This window comes from Oncorhynchus gorbuscha, unplaced genomic scaffold, assembly GCF_021184085.1.
Source record: "Oncorhynchus gorbuscha isolate QuinsamMale2020 ecotype Even-year unplaced genomic scaffold, OgorEven_v1.0 Un_scaffold_2404, whole genome shotgun sequence".
In the NCBI taxonomy this organism is placed as follows: domain Eukaryota; kingdom Metazoa; phylum Chordata; class Actinopteri; order Salmoniformes; family Salmonidae; genus Oncorhynchus; species Oncorhynchus gorbuscha.
This window is the reverse complement of record NW_025746926.1, coordinates 30764-45824: the sequence shown is the minus strand read 5'-3', so window position 1 is coordinate 45824 and position 15061 is coordinate 30764. Positions and strand designations below refer to the sequence as shown.

Here is a 15061-nt window from a genome sequence, read left to right as displayed (position 1 = left end):
ACAGTCTACCAAACAAACACAACTGTGATGACATCATAAACCCCTATAGTCAACAGTCTACCAAGCAAACACAACTGTGATGACATCATAAACCCCTATAGTCAACAGTCTATCAAGCAAACACAACTGTGATGACATCATAAACCCCTATAGTCAACAGTCTACCAAGCAAACACAACTGTGATGACATCATAAACCCCTATAGTCAACAGTTTACCAAGCAAACACAACTGTGATGACATCATAAACCCCTATAGTCAACAGTCTACCAAGCAAACACAACTGTGATGACATCATAAACCCCTATAGTCAACAGTCTACCAAGCAAACACAACTGTGATGACATCATAAACCCCTATAGTCAACAGTCTACCAAACAAACACAACTGTAGTCAAGTCTATCAAGCAAATAACTGTGATGACGTTATAACCCCCTATAGTCAGTCTATCAACAATACCTCTGTATTACAGACCACTGATCACAACAGGAACCTGCCAGTGGATAAATACATGCCCTTAACAATAGATGAGAGATAATAAATAATACATCAGAAATTGTGAATACATTACAAATAATAAAACAATATCTGATTCTGACCATGGTTTTATTTTGAGCCCGTTGAATAACGGTCAAGTTGGCCTCAAACGCGAAAACCCTAATTCCTCAAGATGCGTTCTAAATGGTACCATGTGTAGTGCACTGCGTTCGGGAATAGGGTCCCGTTTGGGACGCAGTCTCCGTAATAATCATCAATGGAAATGTAACTCCTCAGCCAAAATGGGCCTTTTTCCTCTAAAACCCCACAACATGGCGCTAGGCCCAGACCCCGACGTAGAGTTCAGCTATTCTTAGGACAAATATTGTAATACTAATATTAACAACGTTCTCACTGTAAATAAAAGATTACAAAGATTTAGCCAAATGTCACAGTCTACAAAGAGACAAAAACAGTCAACCACACACTCCAGAGGACCATGGAGGACCATAGAGGTCCATAGAGGTCCATAGAGGACCATAGAGGTCCATAGAGGACTATAGAGGACCATAGAGGACCATAGAGGACTATAGAGGACTATAGAGGACCATAGAGGACCATATAGGTCCATAGAGAGGTCCATAGAGGTCCATAGAGGTCCATAGAGGACCATAGAGGTCCATAGAGGACTATAGAGGACCATAGAGGTCCATAGAGGACCATAGAGGACCATAGAGTTCCATAGAGGACCATAGAGGTCCATAGAGGTCCATAGAGGGCCACATAGGTCCATAGAGGTCCATAGAGGACCATAGAGGTCCATAGAGGACCATAGCATGCCTCTTTCACAGATTCACAGACACTGTCCAGACAAAGTTTATTAGTTTCCTATTCTATACCCTGTCCAGACATATTGTATTAGTTTCAAATCAAATTGTATTTGTCACATACACATGGTTAGCAGATGTTAATGCAAGTGTAGCGAAATGCTTGTGCTTCTAGTTCCGACAGTGCAGTAATATCTAACAAGTAATCTAACAATTCCCCAACAACTACCTAATACACACAAATCTAAATCTATATGGATGAGCGATGGCCAAGTGTCATAGGCAAGGTGCAATAGATGGTATAAAATACAGTATATACATGTGATGTAAGATATGTAAACATTATTAAATTGCCATTATTTAGAGTGGCATTGTGTAAAGTGACTAGTGATCCATTTGTTAAAGTGGCCAGTGATTGGGTCTCAATGTAGGCAGCAGCCTCTCTGTGCTAGTGATGGCTGTTTAGCAGTCTGATGGCCTTGAGATAGAAGCTTTTTTCCAGTTTTTCGGTCCCAGCTTTGATGCACCTGTACTGACCTCGCCTTCTGGATGGTAGCGGGGTGAACAGGCAGTGGTTCGGGTGGTTGATGTCCTCGATGATATTTTTGGCCTTCCTGTGACATTGGGTGCTGTAGGTGTCATGGAGGGCAGGTAGTTTGCCCCCGGTGATGCGTTGTGCAGACCACACCACCCTCTGGAGAGCCTTGTGGTTGAGGGCAGTGCAGTTGCCGTACCAGGCGGTGATACAGCCCGACAGGATGCTCTCGATTGTGCATCCGTAAAAGTTTGTCAAGGTTTTGGGTGACAAGCCAAATTTCTTCAGCATCCTGAGATTGAAGAGGGACTGTTGGCCTTCTTAACCACACTGTCTATGTGGGTGGACCAATTCAGTTTGTCTGTGATGTGTACACCGAGGAACTTAAAACCTTCCACCTTCTCCACTGCGGTCTCGTCGATGTGGATAGGGCGGTGCTCCCTCTGCTGTTTCCTGAAGTCCACGATCATCTCCTTTGTTTTCTTGACATTTAGTGACAGGTTATTTTCCTGACACCACACTCTGAGGGCCCTCACCTCCTCCCTGTAGGCCGTCTCATCATTGTTGGTTATCAAGCCCACTAATGTTGTGTTGTCTGTAAACTTGATGATTGAGTTGGAGGCATTGCATGGCCACCCAGTCATGGGTGAACAGGGAGTACAAGAGGGGGCTGAGCATGCACCCTTGTGAGGCCCCAATGTTGAGGGTCGGAAGTGGAGATGTTATTTCCTACCTTCACTACCTGGGGGCGGCCCGTCAGAAAGTCCAGGATCCAATTGCACACGGTTGGGTTGAGACCCTGGGCCTCTAGCTTGATGATGAGCTTGGAGGGTACTGTGGGGTTGAATGCTGAGCTGTAGTCAATGAACAGCATTCTCACATAGGTATTCCTCTTGTCCAGATGGGACAGGGCAGTGGGCAGTGGGATGGCGATTGTATCATCTGTGGACCTGTTGGGGAGGTATGCAAACTGAAGTGGGTCTAGGCTCTAGGCTGGCCGGTAAGGTGGAGGTGATATGATCCTTGACTAGTCTCTCAAAGCACTTCATGATGACAGAAGTGAGTGCTACGGGGTGGTAGTAATTTAATTCAGTTATCTTTTCCTTATTGGGTACAGGAACCATGGTAGCCATCTTGAAGCATGTAGGGACAACAGACTGGAATAGGGAGCGATTGAATATGTCCGTAAACACACCAGCCAGCTGGTCTGCGCATGCTCTGAGGACGTGGCTAGGGATGCCGTCTAGGCCAGCAGCCTTGCGAGGGTTAACATGTTTAAACGTTTTACTCACGTCAGCCACGGCGAAGGAGGGGGGGGCAGTCCTTGTTAGCCGGCCGCGGGGGTGGCACTGTATTATCCTCAAAGCAAAGGCGTTTAGTTTGTCTGGAAGCATGACGTCAGTGTCCGTGACGTGGTTGGTTTTCTTTTTGTAGTCTGTGATTTCCTGTAGACCCTGCCACATACGTCTTGTGTCTGAGCCGTTGAATTGCAACTCCACCTTGTCCCTGCACTGGCAATTCGCTTGTTTGATTGCCTCGCAGAGGGAATAGCTACACTGTTTATATTCCGTCATATTCCCAGACCTAATTCCATGGTTAAATGCGCTTTCAGTTCTGCACAAATGCCGCCATCCATCCATGGTTTCTGGTTGGGGAAGGTTTGAATAGTCACAGTGGGTACATCATCTCCAATGCACTTCTTTAGAAACAAAATCACCGAGTCAGCGTATAGGTCGACGTTGTTCTCTGAGGCTGACAGGAACATTTTCCAGTCCGCGTGATCAAAACAATCTTGAAACGTGGCTTCCGATTGGTCGGACCAGCGTTGAATGGTTCTCGTTACTGGTACATCCTGTTTGAGTTTCTGATGGCGTTGTGGTCGGATTTGCCGAAGGGAGGGCAGGGGAGGGCTTTTTATGCATCACGGAAGTTTGAGTAGCAGTGGTGTATTGCCCATGCGCGTAGCGCAATCGATATGCTGGTAGAATTTAGGTAGCCTTGTTCTCAACTGTGCTTTGTTAAAATCTCCAGCTACAATAAATGCAGCCTCAGGATGTATGGTTTCCAGTTTGCGTATAGTCCAGTGAAATTCCTTGATGGCCGTCTTGATGTCTGCTTGCGGGGGAATGTACACAACTGTGACTATACCTGACGAGAATTCTCTTGGTAGGTAAAATTTGATTGTAAAGAATTCTAGGTTGGGTGAACAGACGGATTTGAGTTCCTGTATGTCGTTATGATTACACCATAAGTCGTTAATCATAAAGCATACACCCCCGTCCTTCCTCTTCCCAGAGAGGTCTTTATCTCTGTCAGCGCGATGCATGGAGAAGCCCGGTGGCTGAACTGATTCCGACAACATATCCTGAGCCATGTTTCCGTGAAACAGAGAATGTTACAATCTCTGTCTCTCTGGAAGGCAACCGTTGCTCGAATTTTGTCTACCTTGTTGTCAAGACACTGGACATTGGCTAGTAGTATACTCAGGAGCGGTGGGCGATATGCACTTCTACGGAGTCTGACCAGGTGGACGCTTCGTCTGCCCCTTCTGCATCGCCGATGTTTTGGGTCGACTACTGGACTACTGCACAACAACATGTTGTGACATAGTTCCCTCAGTCACTGGATCAGTAACAACATGTTGTGACATAGTTCCCTCAGTCACTGGATCAGTAACAACATGTTGTGACATAGTTCCCTTAGACACTGGATCAGTAACAACATGTTGTGACATAGTTCCCTCAGTCACTGGATCAGTAACAACATGTTGTGACATAGTTCCCTCAGTCACTGGATCAGTAACAACATGTTGTGACATAGTTCCCTCAGACACTGGATCAGTAACAGCATGTTGTGACATAGTTCCCTCAGTCACTGGATCAGTAACAACATGTTGTGACATAGTTCCCTCAGTCACTGGATCAGTAACAACATGTTGTGATATAGTTCCCTTAGTCACTGGATCAGTAACAACATGTTGTGACATAGTTCCCTCAGTCACTGGATCAGTAACAACATGTTGTGACATAGTTCCCTCAGTCACTGGATCAGTAACAACATGTTGTGACATAGTTCCCTCAGTCACTGGATCAGTAACAACATGTTGTGATATAGTTCCCTTAGTCACTGGATCAGTAACAACATGTTGTGACATAGTTCCCTCAGTCACTGGATCAGTAACAACATGTTGTGATATAGTTCCCTTAGTCACTGGATCAGTAACAACATGTTGTGATATAGTTCCCTTAGTCACTGGATAGGGCTCTAGTCAGATGTAGTGCACTATACTGTATAGGTATTAGGGTGCTATTTGGGACACAGGTTTGTTTTGACATGTTGTAATAAACTCTGATCAACTGAACTAAGTCAGTGAGTAAAATCCCTCCTCCCTTTGTCTCTCCCATTCCCAACATGTGTCTGACCTCCACTGTAGCTTATGACAGAGGACGAGGAGAGAGAGAGATCCTCCTTGTAAATGAAGCAGCTGTTTAGCAGCTAAATAAAGCTGTGAGAGAGAGAGAGAGAAAGAGAGAGAGAGAGAGAGAGAGAGAGAGAGAGAGAGAGAGAGAGAGAGAGAGAGAGAGAGAGAGAGAGAGAGAGAGAGAGAGAGAGAGAGAGAGAGAGAGAGAGAGAGAGAGAGAGAGGAGAGAGAGAAAGGGAAAGGAGAGAGAGACAGAAAGAAAGAGAGAGGTGAGAGGGAAAGAGAGAGAGAGAGAGAGAGAGAGAGAGAGAGAGAGAGAGAGAGAGAGAGAGAGAGAGAGAGAGTGAGAGGAGAGAGGGAGAGACAGAGAGAGAGAGATGCAGTAAATCTGTCTGAGGAGGGAGGAAACTCTCTCCTCTCCTGGCTGGGTAGTGTGGACGTCTGTCACCTAACAGCTGTTTAGCAGCTAAATAAAGCTGTGAAAGGTGCAGGAAACTCTCTCCTCTCTTGTCTGGGTAGTGTGGACGTCTCTCACCTAACAGCTGTTTACATTTCCACTAGTGACGAGAGCTCTGCTCCTCTCTACCAGTCAGCTACAACAAGCCTGCAGCACACGTCCGGAACATCTCAGATAGCAGCATGTGTGTTTGTGTGGTAACAGGCATCTTCCAGTATGTAGCTCTAAAGTACCTGAAGGTTGGCCTGTTGTTGTGAGCAACGTGCTGAAACGAAGGAAGTACTTAATACACCACCAAAACATTGTAGTGACGCCAGTAAAAGTAATGTGAGCCATATTGAGAGAGAGAATATAACTCATATTTATGTTTATTTATTTTCCCTTTTGTACTTTAACTATTTGCACATTGTTACAATACTGTACATATACATAATATTCCTCTGAAACATTTGTGAGTGTTATGTTTACTGTTCACTTTGATTGGTTATTTCACTTTTGTTTATCTCACACACACACACACCACACACACCACACACACACACACACACACACACACACACACACACACACACACACACACACACACACACACACACACACACACACACACACACACACACACACACACACACACACACACACACACACACACACACACACACACACACACACACAGAGAGAGAGAGACCACACATACCTCACAGAGTAACAGACCACACACACAAACCACACACAGACCACACACACACAGAGACAACACACACAGACCTCACACACACACACACACACACACACACACACACACACACACACACACACACACACACACACACACACACACACACACACACACACACACACACACACACACACACACACACACACACACACACACACACACACACACACACACAGGCAGACCACACACACAAGCAGACTACACACACACACGGACCACACACACACAGACCACAGACACACGGACCACACACACACAGACAGACCACACTGACCACACACACAGACCACAGACACACAGACAGACCACACTGACTACACTGACCACACACACAGACCACAGACAGACCACACTAACCACACACTACACATACACAGACCACACACACAGGATCTCACAGTGACATTCCGTTCCTTTCTCAATGTCTTCCATGTGACTGCCCATCAGTAACTCCCCTTACCAAATACTGCAGCTATGAGTACTGTACTGAGACTGACAAACCCGTCTATGTTACAACCACACTTAACATCACAACTAACCTTGATTTAAGTTACTCCCCAAGCTAATGTCTACCTAGGCTCACTGGTAGTGACTTGGTTAATCAAGGCTTTAGCTCAGTGGGCTCACATTGTCTTATAGCAGGATCAGTGTAGTGGTACTCACTGGTAGTGACTTGGTTAATCAAGGCTTTAGTTCAGCGGGCTCACATAGTCTTATAGCAGGGTCGGTGTAGTGGTACTCACTGGTAGTGACTTGGTTAATCAAGGCTTTAGCTCAGCGGGCTCACACAGTCTAATAGCAGGGTCGGTGTAGTGGTACTCACTGGTAGTGACTTGGTTAATCAAGGCTTTAGCTCAGCGGGCTCACACAGTCTAATAGCAGGGTCAGTGTAGTGGTACTCACTGGTAGTGACTTGGTTAATCAAGGCTTTAGCTCAGCAGGCTCACACAGTCTAATAGCAGGATCAGTGTAGTGGTACTCACTGGTAGTGACTTGGTTAATCAAGGCTTTAGCTCAGCGGGCTCACACAGTCTTATAGCAGGGTCGGTGTAGTGGTACTCACTGGTAGTGACTTGGTTAATCAAGGCTTTAGCTCAGCAGGCTCACACAGTCTAATAGCAGGATCAGTGTAGTGGTACTCACTGGTAGTGACTTGGTTAATCAAGGCTTTAGCTCAGCGGGCTCACACAGTCTTATAGCAGGGTCGGTGTAGTGGTACTCACTGGTAGTGACTTGGTTAATCAAGGCTTTAGCTCAGCAGGCTCACACAGTCTAATAGCAGGATCAGTGTAGTGGTACTCACTGGTAGTGACTTGGTTAATCAAGGCTTTAGCTCAGCAGGCTCACACAGTCTAATAGCAGGATCAGTGTAGTGGTACTCACTGGTAGTGACTTGGTTAATCAAGGCTTTAGCTCAGCGGGCTCACATAGTCTTATAGCAGGGTCGGTGTAGTGGTACTCACTGGTAGTGACTTGGTTAATCAAGGCTTTAGCTCAGCGGGCTCACATAGTCTTATAGCAAGGTTGGTGTAGTGGTACTCACTGGTAGTGACTTGGTTAATCAAGGCTTTAGCTCAGCGGGCTCACATAGTCTTATAGCAGGGTCGGTGTAGTGGTACTCACTGGTAGTGACTTGGTTAATCAAGGCTTTAGCTCAGCGGGCTCACACAGTCTAATAGCAGGGTCGGTGTAGTGGTACTCACTGGTAGTGACTTGGTTAATCAAGGCTTTAGCTCAGCGGGCTCACACAGTCTAATAGCAGGGTCAGTGTAGTGGTACTCACTGGTAGTGACTTGGTTAATCAAGGCTTTAGCTCAGCAGGCTCACACAGTCTAATAGCAGGATCAGTGTAGTGGTACTCACTGGTAGTGACTTGGTTAATCAAGGCTTTAGCTCAGCGGGCTCACACAGTCTTATAGCAGGGTCGGTGTAGTGGTACTCACTGGTAGTGACTTGGTTAATCAAGGCTTTAGCTCAGCAGGCTCACACAGTCTAATAGCAGGATCAGTGTAGTGGTACTCACTGGTAGTGACTTGGTTAATCAAGGCTTTAGCTCAGCGGGCTCACACAGTCTTATAGCAGGGTCGGTGTAGTGGTACTCACTGGTAGTGACTTGGTTAATCAAGGCTTTAGCTCAGCAGGCTCACACAGTCTAATAGCAGGATCAGTGTAGTGGTACTCACTGGTAGTGACTTGGTTAATCAAGGCTTTAGCTCAGCGGGCTCACACAGTCTTATAGCAGGGTCGGTGTAGTGGTACTCACTGGTAGTGACTTGGTTAATCAAGGCTTTAGCTCAGCAGGCTCACACAGTCTAATAGCAGGATCAGTGTAGTGGTACTCACTGGTAGTGACTTGGTTAATCAAGGCTTTAGCTCAGCAGGCTCACACAGTCTAATAGCAGGATCAGTGTAGTGGTACTCACTGGTAGTGACTTGGTTAATCAAGGCTTTAGCTCAGCGGGCTCACACAGTCTTATAGCAGGATCAGCGTAGTGGTACTCACTGGTAGTGACTTGGTTAATCAAGGCTTTAGCTCAGCGGGCTCACACAGTCTTATAGCAGGATCAGCGTAGTGGTACTCACTGGTACTGACTTCTTTGATCATCTGGGCAGAGGAGTGACAGCCCGTAACGATGTGCCTGGTCCACAGTGAAAGGTCCTGACAGGTCTCAGCTCTGAACAGGTGGGCCTCGATGCCCAGTCTGGTTCCCGTACGTGTGGCGAAGGACAGCTCCACGCCCAGCTGGGGAGAGCCTCGGTCGGGACCAGAGTGCACCAGCCTACAGACAGACACACATTCTGTTGTATTCTAAGTGCCTGCTGTTGAGATAGACTAGCTAGTCAGGGTTGTAACCATATAACCCTCTTCACATCAAGGACATAAAGGTGTAATGACTGATAACATTATAAATAGTAACAGAGTTCTTGGCTGTGTTCAGTAATGGAAACATGTTGTGGACCTGTCCTCCAGTGCCACCTCATCTTTCACGTGTGTTCTGCACCATGAGGCCAATAGATTTAGATGTGTTCTGATTAATGCTTGGCCAATAGAGGGTAGATGTGTTCTGATTAATGCCTGGCCAATAGAGGGTAGATGTGTTCTGATTAATGCCTGGCCAATAGAGGGTAGATGTGTTCTGCACCATGAGGCCAATAGATTTAGATGTGTTCTGATTAATGCCTGGCCAATAGAGGGTAGATGTGTTCTGATTAATGCTTGGCCAATAGAGGCTAGATGTGTTCTGAGTAATGCTGTCCCAATAGAGGGTAGATGTGTTCTGCACCATGAGGCCAATAGAGGGTAGATGTGTTCTGATTAATGCCTGGCCAATAGAGGGTATGTGTGTTCTGATTAATGCTTGGCCAATAGAGGGTAGATGTGTTCTGATTAATGCTTGGCCAATAGAGGCTAGATGTGTTCTGATTAATGCCTGGCCAATAGAGGGTAGATGTGTTCTGATTAATGCTGTCCCAATAGAGGGTAGATGTGTTCTGATTAATGCCTGGCCAATAGAGGCTAGATGTGTTCTGATTAATGCCTGGCCAATAGAGGGTAGATGTGTTCTGATTAATGCTGTCCCAATAGAGGGTAGATGTGTTCTGATTAATGCCTGGCCAATAGAGGGTAGATGTGTTCTGATTAATGCTTGGCCAAGAGGGTAGATGTGTTCTGATTAATGCTTGGCCAAGAGGGTACGTGTGTTTGGAGTGGCGGAGGATTATCATGTGGTCATGGTTGAGTTGTTCAGGGTGGATGCTACTAACCATGTGGCTAAGATAAGATAAATGTGTTTTGCTATTTGACTAGCAGGAAGACAGTGTATTTTGCTTACTGTGTGGATAGCAGCAGCTATTTCTCTTGTGGCTAGTAGAGTGAGGGTGTGTGTAGCGTACCGTGTAGCTAACAGTGGGTATGTGTGTGCAGGGCTGTGCCAGGAAGCCTTCATGCGTGGAAGGCTGTGATAGAGGAGCAGGTCTTTCTCTGTCACCATCACCAGCACTGGCTTCCACTGCTGCTTCTCATTCTCTGTCTGGGAGAAAACACACCACACAGTGTTAGAATACTCTCTGTCTAGGAGAAAACACACCACACCATGTTAGAATACTCTCTGTCTGGGAGAAAACACACCACACAGTGTTAGAATACTATCTGCCTGGGAGAAAACACACCACACAGTGTTAGAATACTCTCTGTCTGGGAGAAAACACACCACACAGAGTGACAGGCTGCTGCTGTCATTTGCATGGGGGTTACTGGTGCAATGGAGGGAATGTTATGGACTAGAAAATACAATTTAGCAAGAGTGATAAGCACATAAAACTAACAGCGAAGACACAACCTTGAATGTCTTCAGCATTTTTCTCTATGTAACTAAGTCTTAGTAACAAAATCTTGGTTATTTTTCACAGGAAGGCACTTTATACAGTTTATTTATCTTGGCCTGTAGATAAACTCTCAACTCCCAGACACCCAATACAACACCGGCTTGCATAACATTATACAGCATAACCATCCTCATTATGAAAGTTATAGTACAATCCTCATTATGAAAGTTACAGCACAATCCTCATTATGAACGCCTAGTTACAGCACAATCCTCATTATGAAAGTTACAGCACAATCCTCATTATGAAAGTTACAGCACAATCCTCATTATGAAAGTTACAGCACAATCCTCATTATGAAAGTTACAGCACAATCTTCATTATGAAAGTTACAGCACAATCTTCATTATGAAAGTTACAGCACAATCTTCATTATGAAAGTTACAGCACAATCCTCATTATGAAAGTTACAGCACAATCCTCATTATGAAAGTTACAGCACAATCTTCATTATGAAAGTTACAGCACAATCCTCATTATGAAAGTTACAGCACAATCCTCATTATGAAAGTTACAGCACAATCCTCATGATGAACACCTAGTTACAGCACAATCCTCATGATGAACACCTAGTTACAGCACAATCCTCATTATGAACACCTAGTTACAGCACAATCCTCATTATGAACACCTAGTTACAGCACAATCCTCATTATGAACACCTAGTTACAGCACAATCCTCATTATGAACACCTAGTTACAGCACAATCCTCATTATGAACACCTAGTTACAGCACAATCCTCATTATGAACACCTAGTTACAGCACAATCCTCATTGTGAAAGTTACAGCACAATCCTCATTATGAACGCCTAGTTACAGCACAATCCTCATTGTGAAAGTTACAGCACAATCCTCATTATGAAAGTTACAGCACAACCCTCATTATGAACACCTAGTTACAGCACAATCATCATTATGAAAGTTACAGCACAATCCTCATTATGAACGCCTAGTTACAGCACAATCCTCATTATGAACGCCTAGTTACAGCACAATCCTCATTATGAACACCTAGTTACAGCACAATCCTCATTATGAACACCTAGTTACAGCACAACCCTCATTATGAACACCTAGTTACAGCACAATCCTCATTATGAAAGTTACAGCACAATCCTCATTATGAAAGTTACAGCACGATCCTCATTATGAACGCCTAGTTACAGCACAATCCTCATTATGAACGCCTAGTTACAGCACAATCCTCATTATGAACACCTAGTTACAGCACAATCCTCATTATGAACGCCTAGTTACAGCACAATCCTTATGATGAAAGTTACAGCACAATCCTCATAACCATAAGCCTCTTGCCTCACTATGAAGTCCTCAGCTAGTTGTGAGAACATGTGATTCTGGTGGCCATAGGTCAATCCTATAACATTACCAACACATGTTGCCAGGTAACCATATTAAAACACCATATACAGGCTCACAAACGTAGCTCTAACTAAAGCCTACACAACCACATAATTAGTGTGTAACAATCATTACATTTAAAACGCTGCCACAGTATAATTGGCTATAGTATGCGAGTGAATATAAAGTCTGTGGTTAAAGCCCAGGCTCAGGACAGTTGCACAGAGCAACCTCAACAAGGCTGTAAAACAAGGATCCCCACCTCTCCTCTCCTCTCCTCCTCTCCTCTCCTCTCCTCTCCTCTCCTCTCCTCTCCTCTCCTCTCCTCTCCTCTCCTCTCCTCTCCTCTCCTCTCCTCTCCTCTCCTCTCCTCTCCTCTCCTCTCCTCTTCTCTTCTCTTCTCTTCTCTTCTCTTCTCTTCTCTTCTCTTCTCTTCTCTTCTCTTCTCTTCTCTTCTCCTCTCCTCTTCTCTTCTCTTCTCTTCTCTTCTCCTCTCCTCTCCTCCCTCTCTTCTCTGATATCTGATCACATTAGCATGCTGAACTCCAGAGGGTCTGCTGTGTCGTGTGTTGACCATCACACAGCTAAGTAGAGACTGACTCCAGTCTGTAGCGTGTTGACCATTACACAGCTAAGTAGAGACTTACTCCAGTCTAATGTGTTGGCCATCACACAGCTAAGTAGAGACAGACTCCAGTCTGTAGTTTGTTGACCATCACACAGCTAAGTAGAGACAGACTCCAGCCTGTAGTGTGTTGACCATCACACAGCTAAGTAGAGACTGACTCCAGTCTGTAGTGTGTTGACCATCACACAGCTAAGTAGAGACTCAGACTCCAGCCTGTAGTGTGTTGACCATCACACAGCTAAGTAGAGACTGACTCCAGCCTGTAGTGTGTTGACCATCACACAGCTAAGTAGAGACTGACTCCAGCCTGTAGTGTGTTGACCATCACACAGCTAAGTAGAGACAGACTCCAGCCTGTAGTGTGTTGACCATCACACAGCTAAGTAGAGACTGACTCCAGTCTGTAGTGTGTTGACCATCACACAGCTAAGTAGAGACTCAGACTCCAGCCTGCAGTGTGTTGACCATCACACAGCTAAGTAGAGACTGACTCCAGCCTGTAGTGTGTTGACCATCACACAGCTAAGTAGAGATTCAGACTCCTGAGTGTGTCAGATTGACGTTGTACAAAGGAACATGGGACGGCAGGCGAAGCCTGAGGCAGACCACTCCACTCCACACACGCTGAAAGGCTTTAGGCCCTTATAATTATTCACAGACTCCAGACTCTGCATCCCAAATGGCACCATATTCCCTATATAGTGCACTAGGGTGCCATTTGGGACTCACAATGGGACAGGCAGGCAGTAATACAAGAGGAACTCATTAAGAAGCCTGGAAAGCATCCTCTGGCTTGGCAGACTGACTGACTGTCTGACTGGTTGACTGACTGCCCAAAGTTCAGGCCTATAGTCTACTCAGTATTAGCCGTCTCGCTCTCTCTCTGCCAGGCAGGCCCTGACTAATAAGAGAGTGATGAAAGAGGATTTAGAGGAGGACGAGGAGGGGGGAAAACCTGGAGTCACGCAGGGAAAAGTCACCTGGGATCAATTGCTGCTGTACTGTATAGAAGGAACACTACAAAGCCCCCATCTGGGCTTCTTCTGTTGGCAACTACTGCATCAGCTATACTGTATGAGGTTCCAAGAATGCTTGGCTCACCATCGTATAACTGCCTCACAAACATCACATATGAGTTAATATCAGAAGGTGGTCTGTGAAGGCATTATTATAGGTCTGCCTCACAAACATCACATATGAGTTAATATCAGAAGGTGGTCTGTGAAGGCATTATTATAGGTCTGCCTCACAAACATCACATATGAGTTAATATCAGAAGGTGGTCTGTGAAGGCATTATTATAGGTCTGCCTCACAAACATCACATATGAGTTAATATCAGAAGGTGGTCTGTGAAGGCATATTATAGGTCTGCCTCACAAACATCACATATGAGTTAATATCAGAAGGTGGTCTGTGAAGGCATTATTATAGGTCTGCCTCACAAACATCACATATGAGTTAATATCAGAAGGTGGTCTGTGAAGGCATTATTATAGGTCTGCCTCACAAACATCACATATGAGTTAATATCAGAAGGTGGTCTGTGAAGGCATTATTATAGGTCTGCCTCACAAACATCACATATGAGTTAATATCAGAAGGTGGTCTGTGAAGGCATTATTATAGGTCTGCCTCACAAACATCACATATGAGTTAATATCAGAAGGTGGTCTGTGAAGGCATTATTATAGGTCTGCCTCACAAACATCACATATGAGTTAATATCAGAAGGTGGTCTGTGAAGGCATTATTATAGGTCTGCCTCACAAACATCACATATGAGTTAATATCAGAAGGTGGTCTGTGAAGGCATATTATAGGTCTGATTAAAGGTGAGCACGTTCCTTTCAGGTGTTTTCCTGCACCAACATTCAATAAAGTACAGAGTAGATCCTACCTTCTCAGCCAGCCAGCCCAGGTGTCTGATCTCTCTGCTCCCTGCGATTCCTGTTCTTCCCGTGTGCTCTTTGACCTCCGTGATGACCTTGTTGATGAGGTTAGAGGTCGCCGACTGCATGACCTCGAACCAGGCCTGGGCCGAGGCTGTGTCTTTACACCGTAACACCACCGTATGCTTGGCGTCTGGAGAGTGCAGCTCTAACTGCCTGGAGAACACAAACAGACGGAGAGACATTCAGAAAGCTGTGAATTAGTTTGGTCACAGGCAAATAGCTCCCATAGCACAGCTTTCAGTGGACATGAGAAAAAGGCTTCTTCAGTTCAACAAA

The 15061-nt window shown here is 45.3% G+C and overlaps 1 protein-coding gene across 3 annotated transcripts in view; it reads right to left on the bottom strand.

The window, feature by feature from the left end:
- The window catches only part of LOC124025745 (beta-1-syntrophin-like), a 56579-nt gene that overhangs the window by 12758 nt on the left and 28760 nt on the right, over positions 1-15061 (bottom strand). For all 3 annotated transcript variants that reach the window (XM_046339080.1, XM_046339081.1, XM_046339082.1), the window contains exons 3-5: positions 14731-14938; positions 10350-10486; positions 9039-9235 (exon numbers count right to left, since the gene is read on the bottom strand). In XM_046339080.1, coding sequence (XP_046195036.1) covers positions 9039-9235; positions 10350-10486; positions 14731-14938 — 542 coding nt within the window. The remainder of the gene's footprint in view (positions 1-9038; positions 9236-10349; positions 10487-14730; positions 14939-15061) is intronic.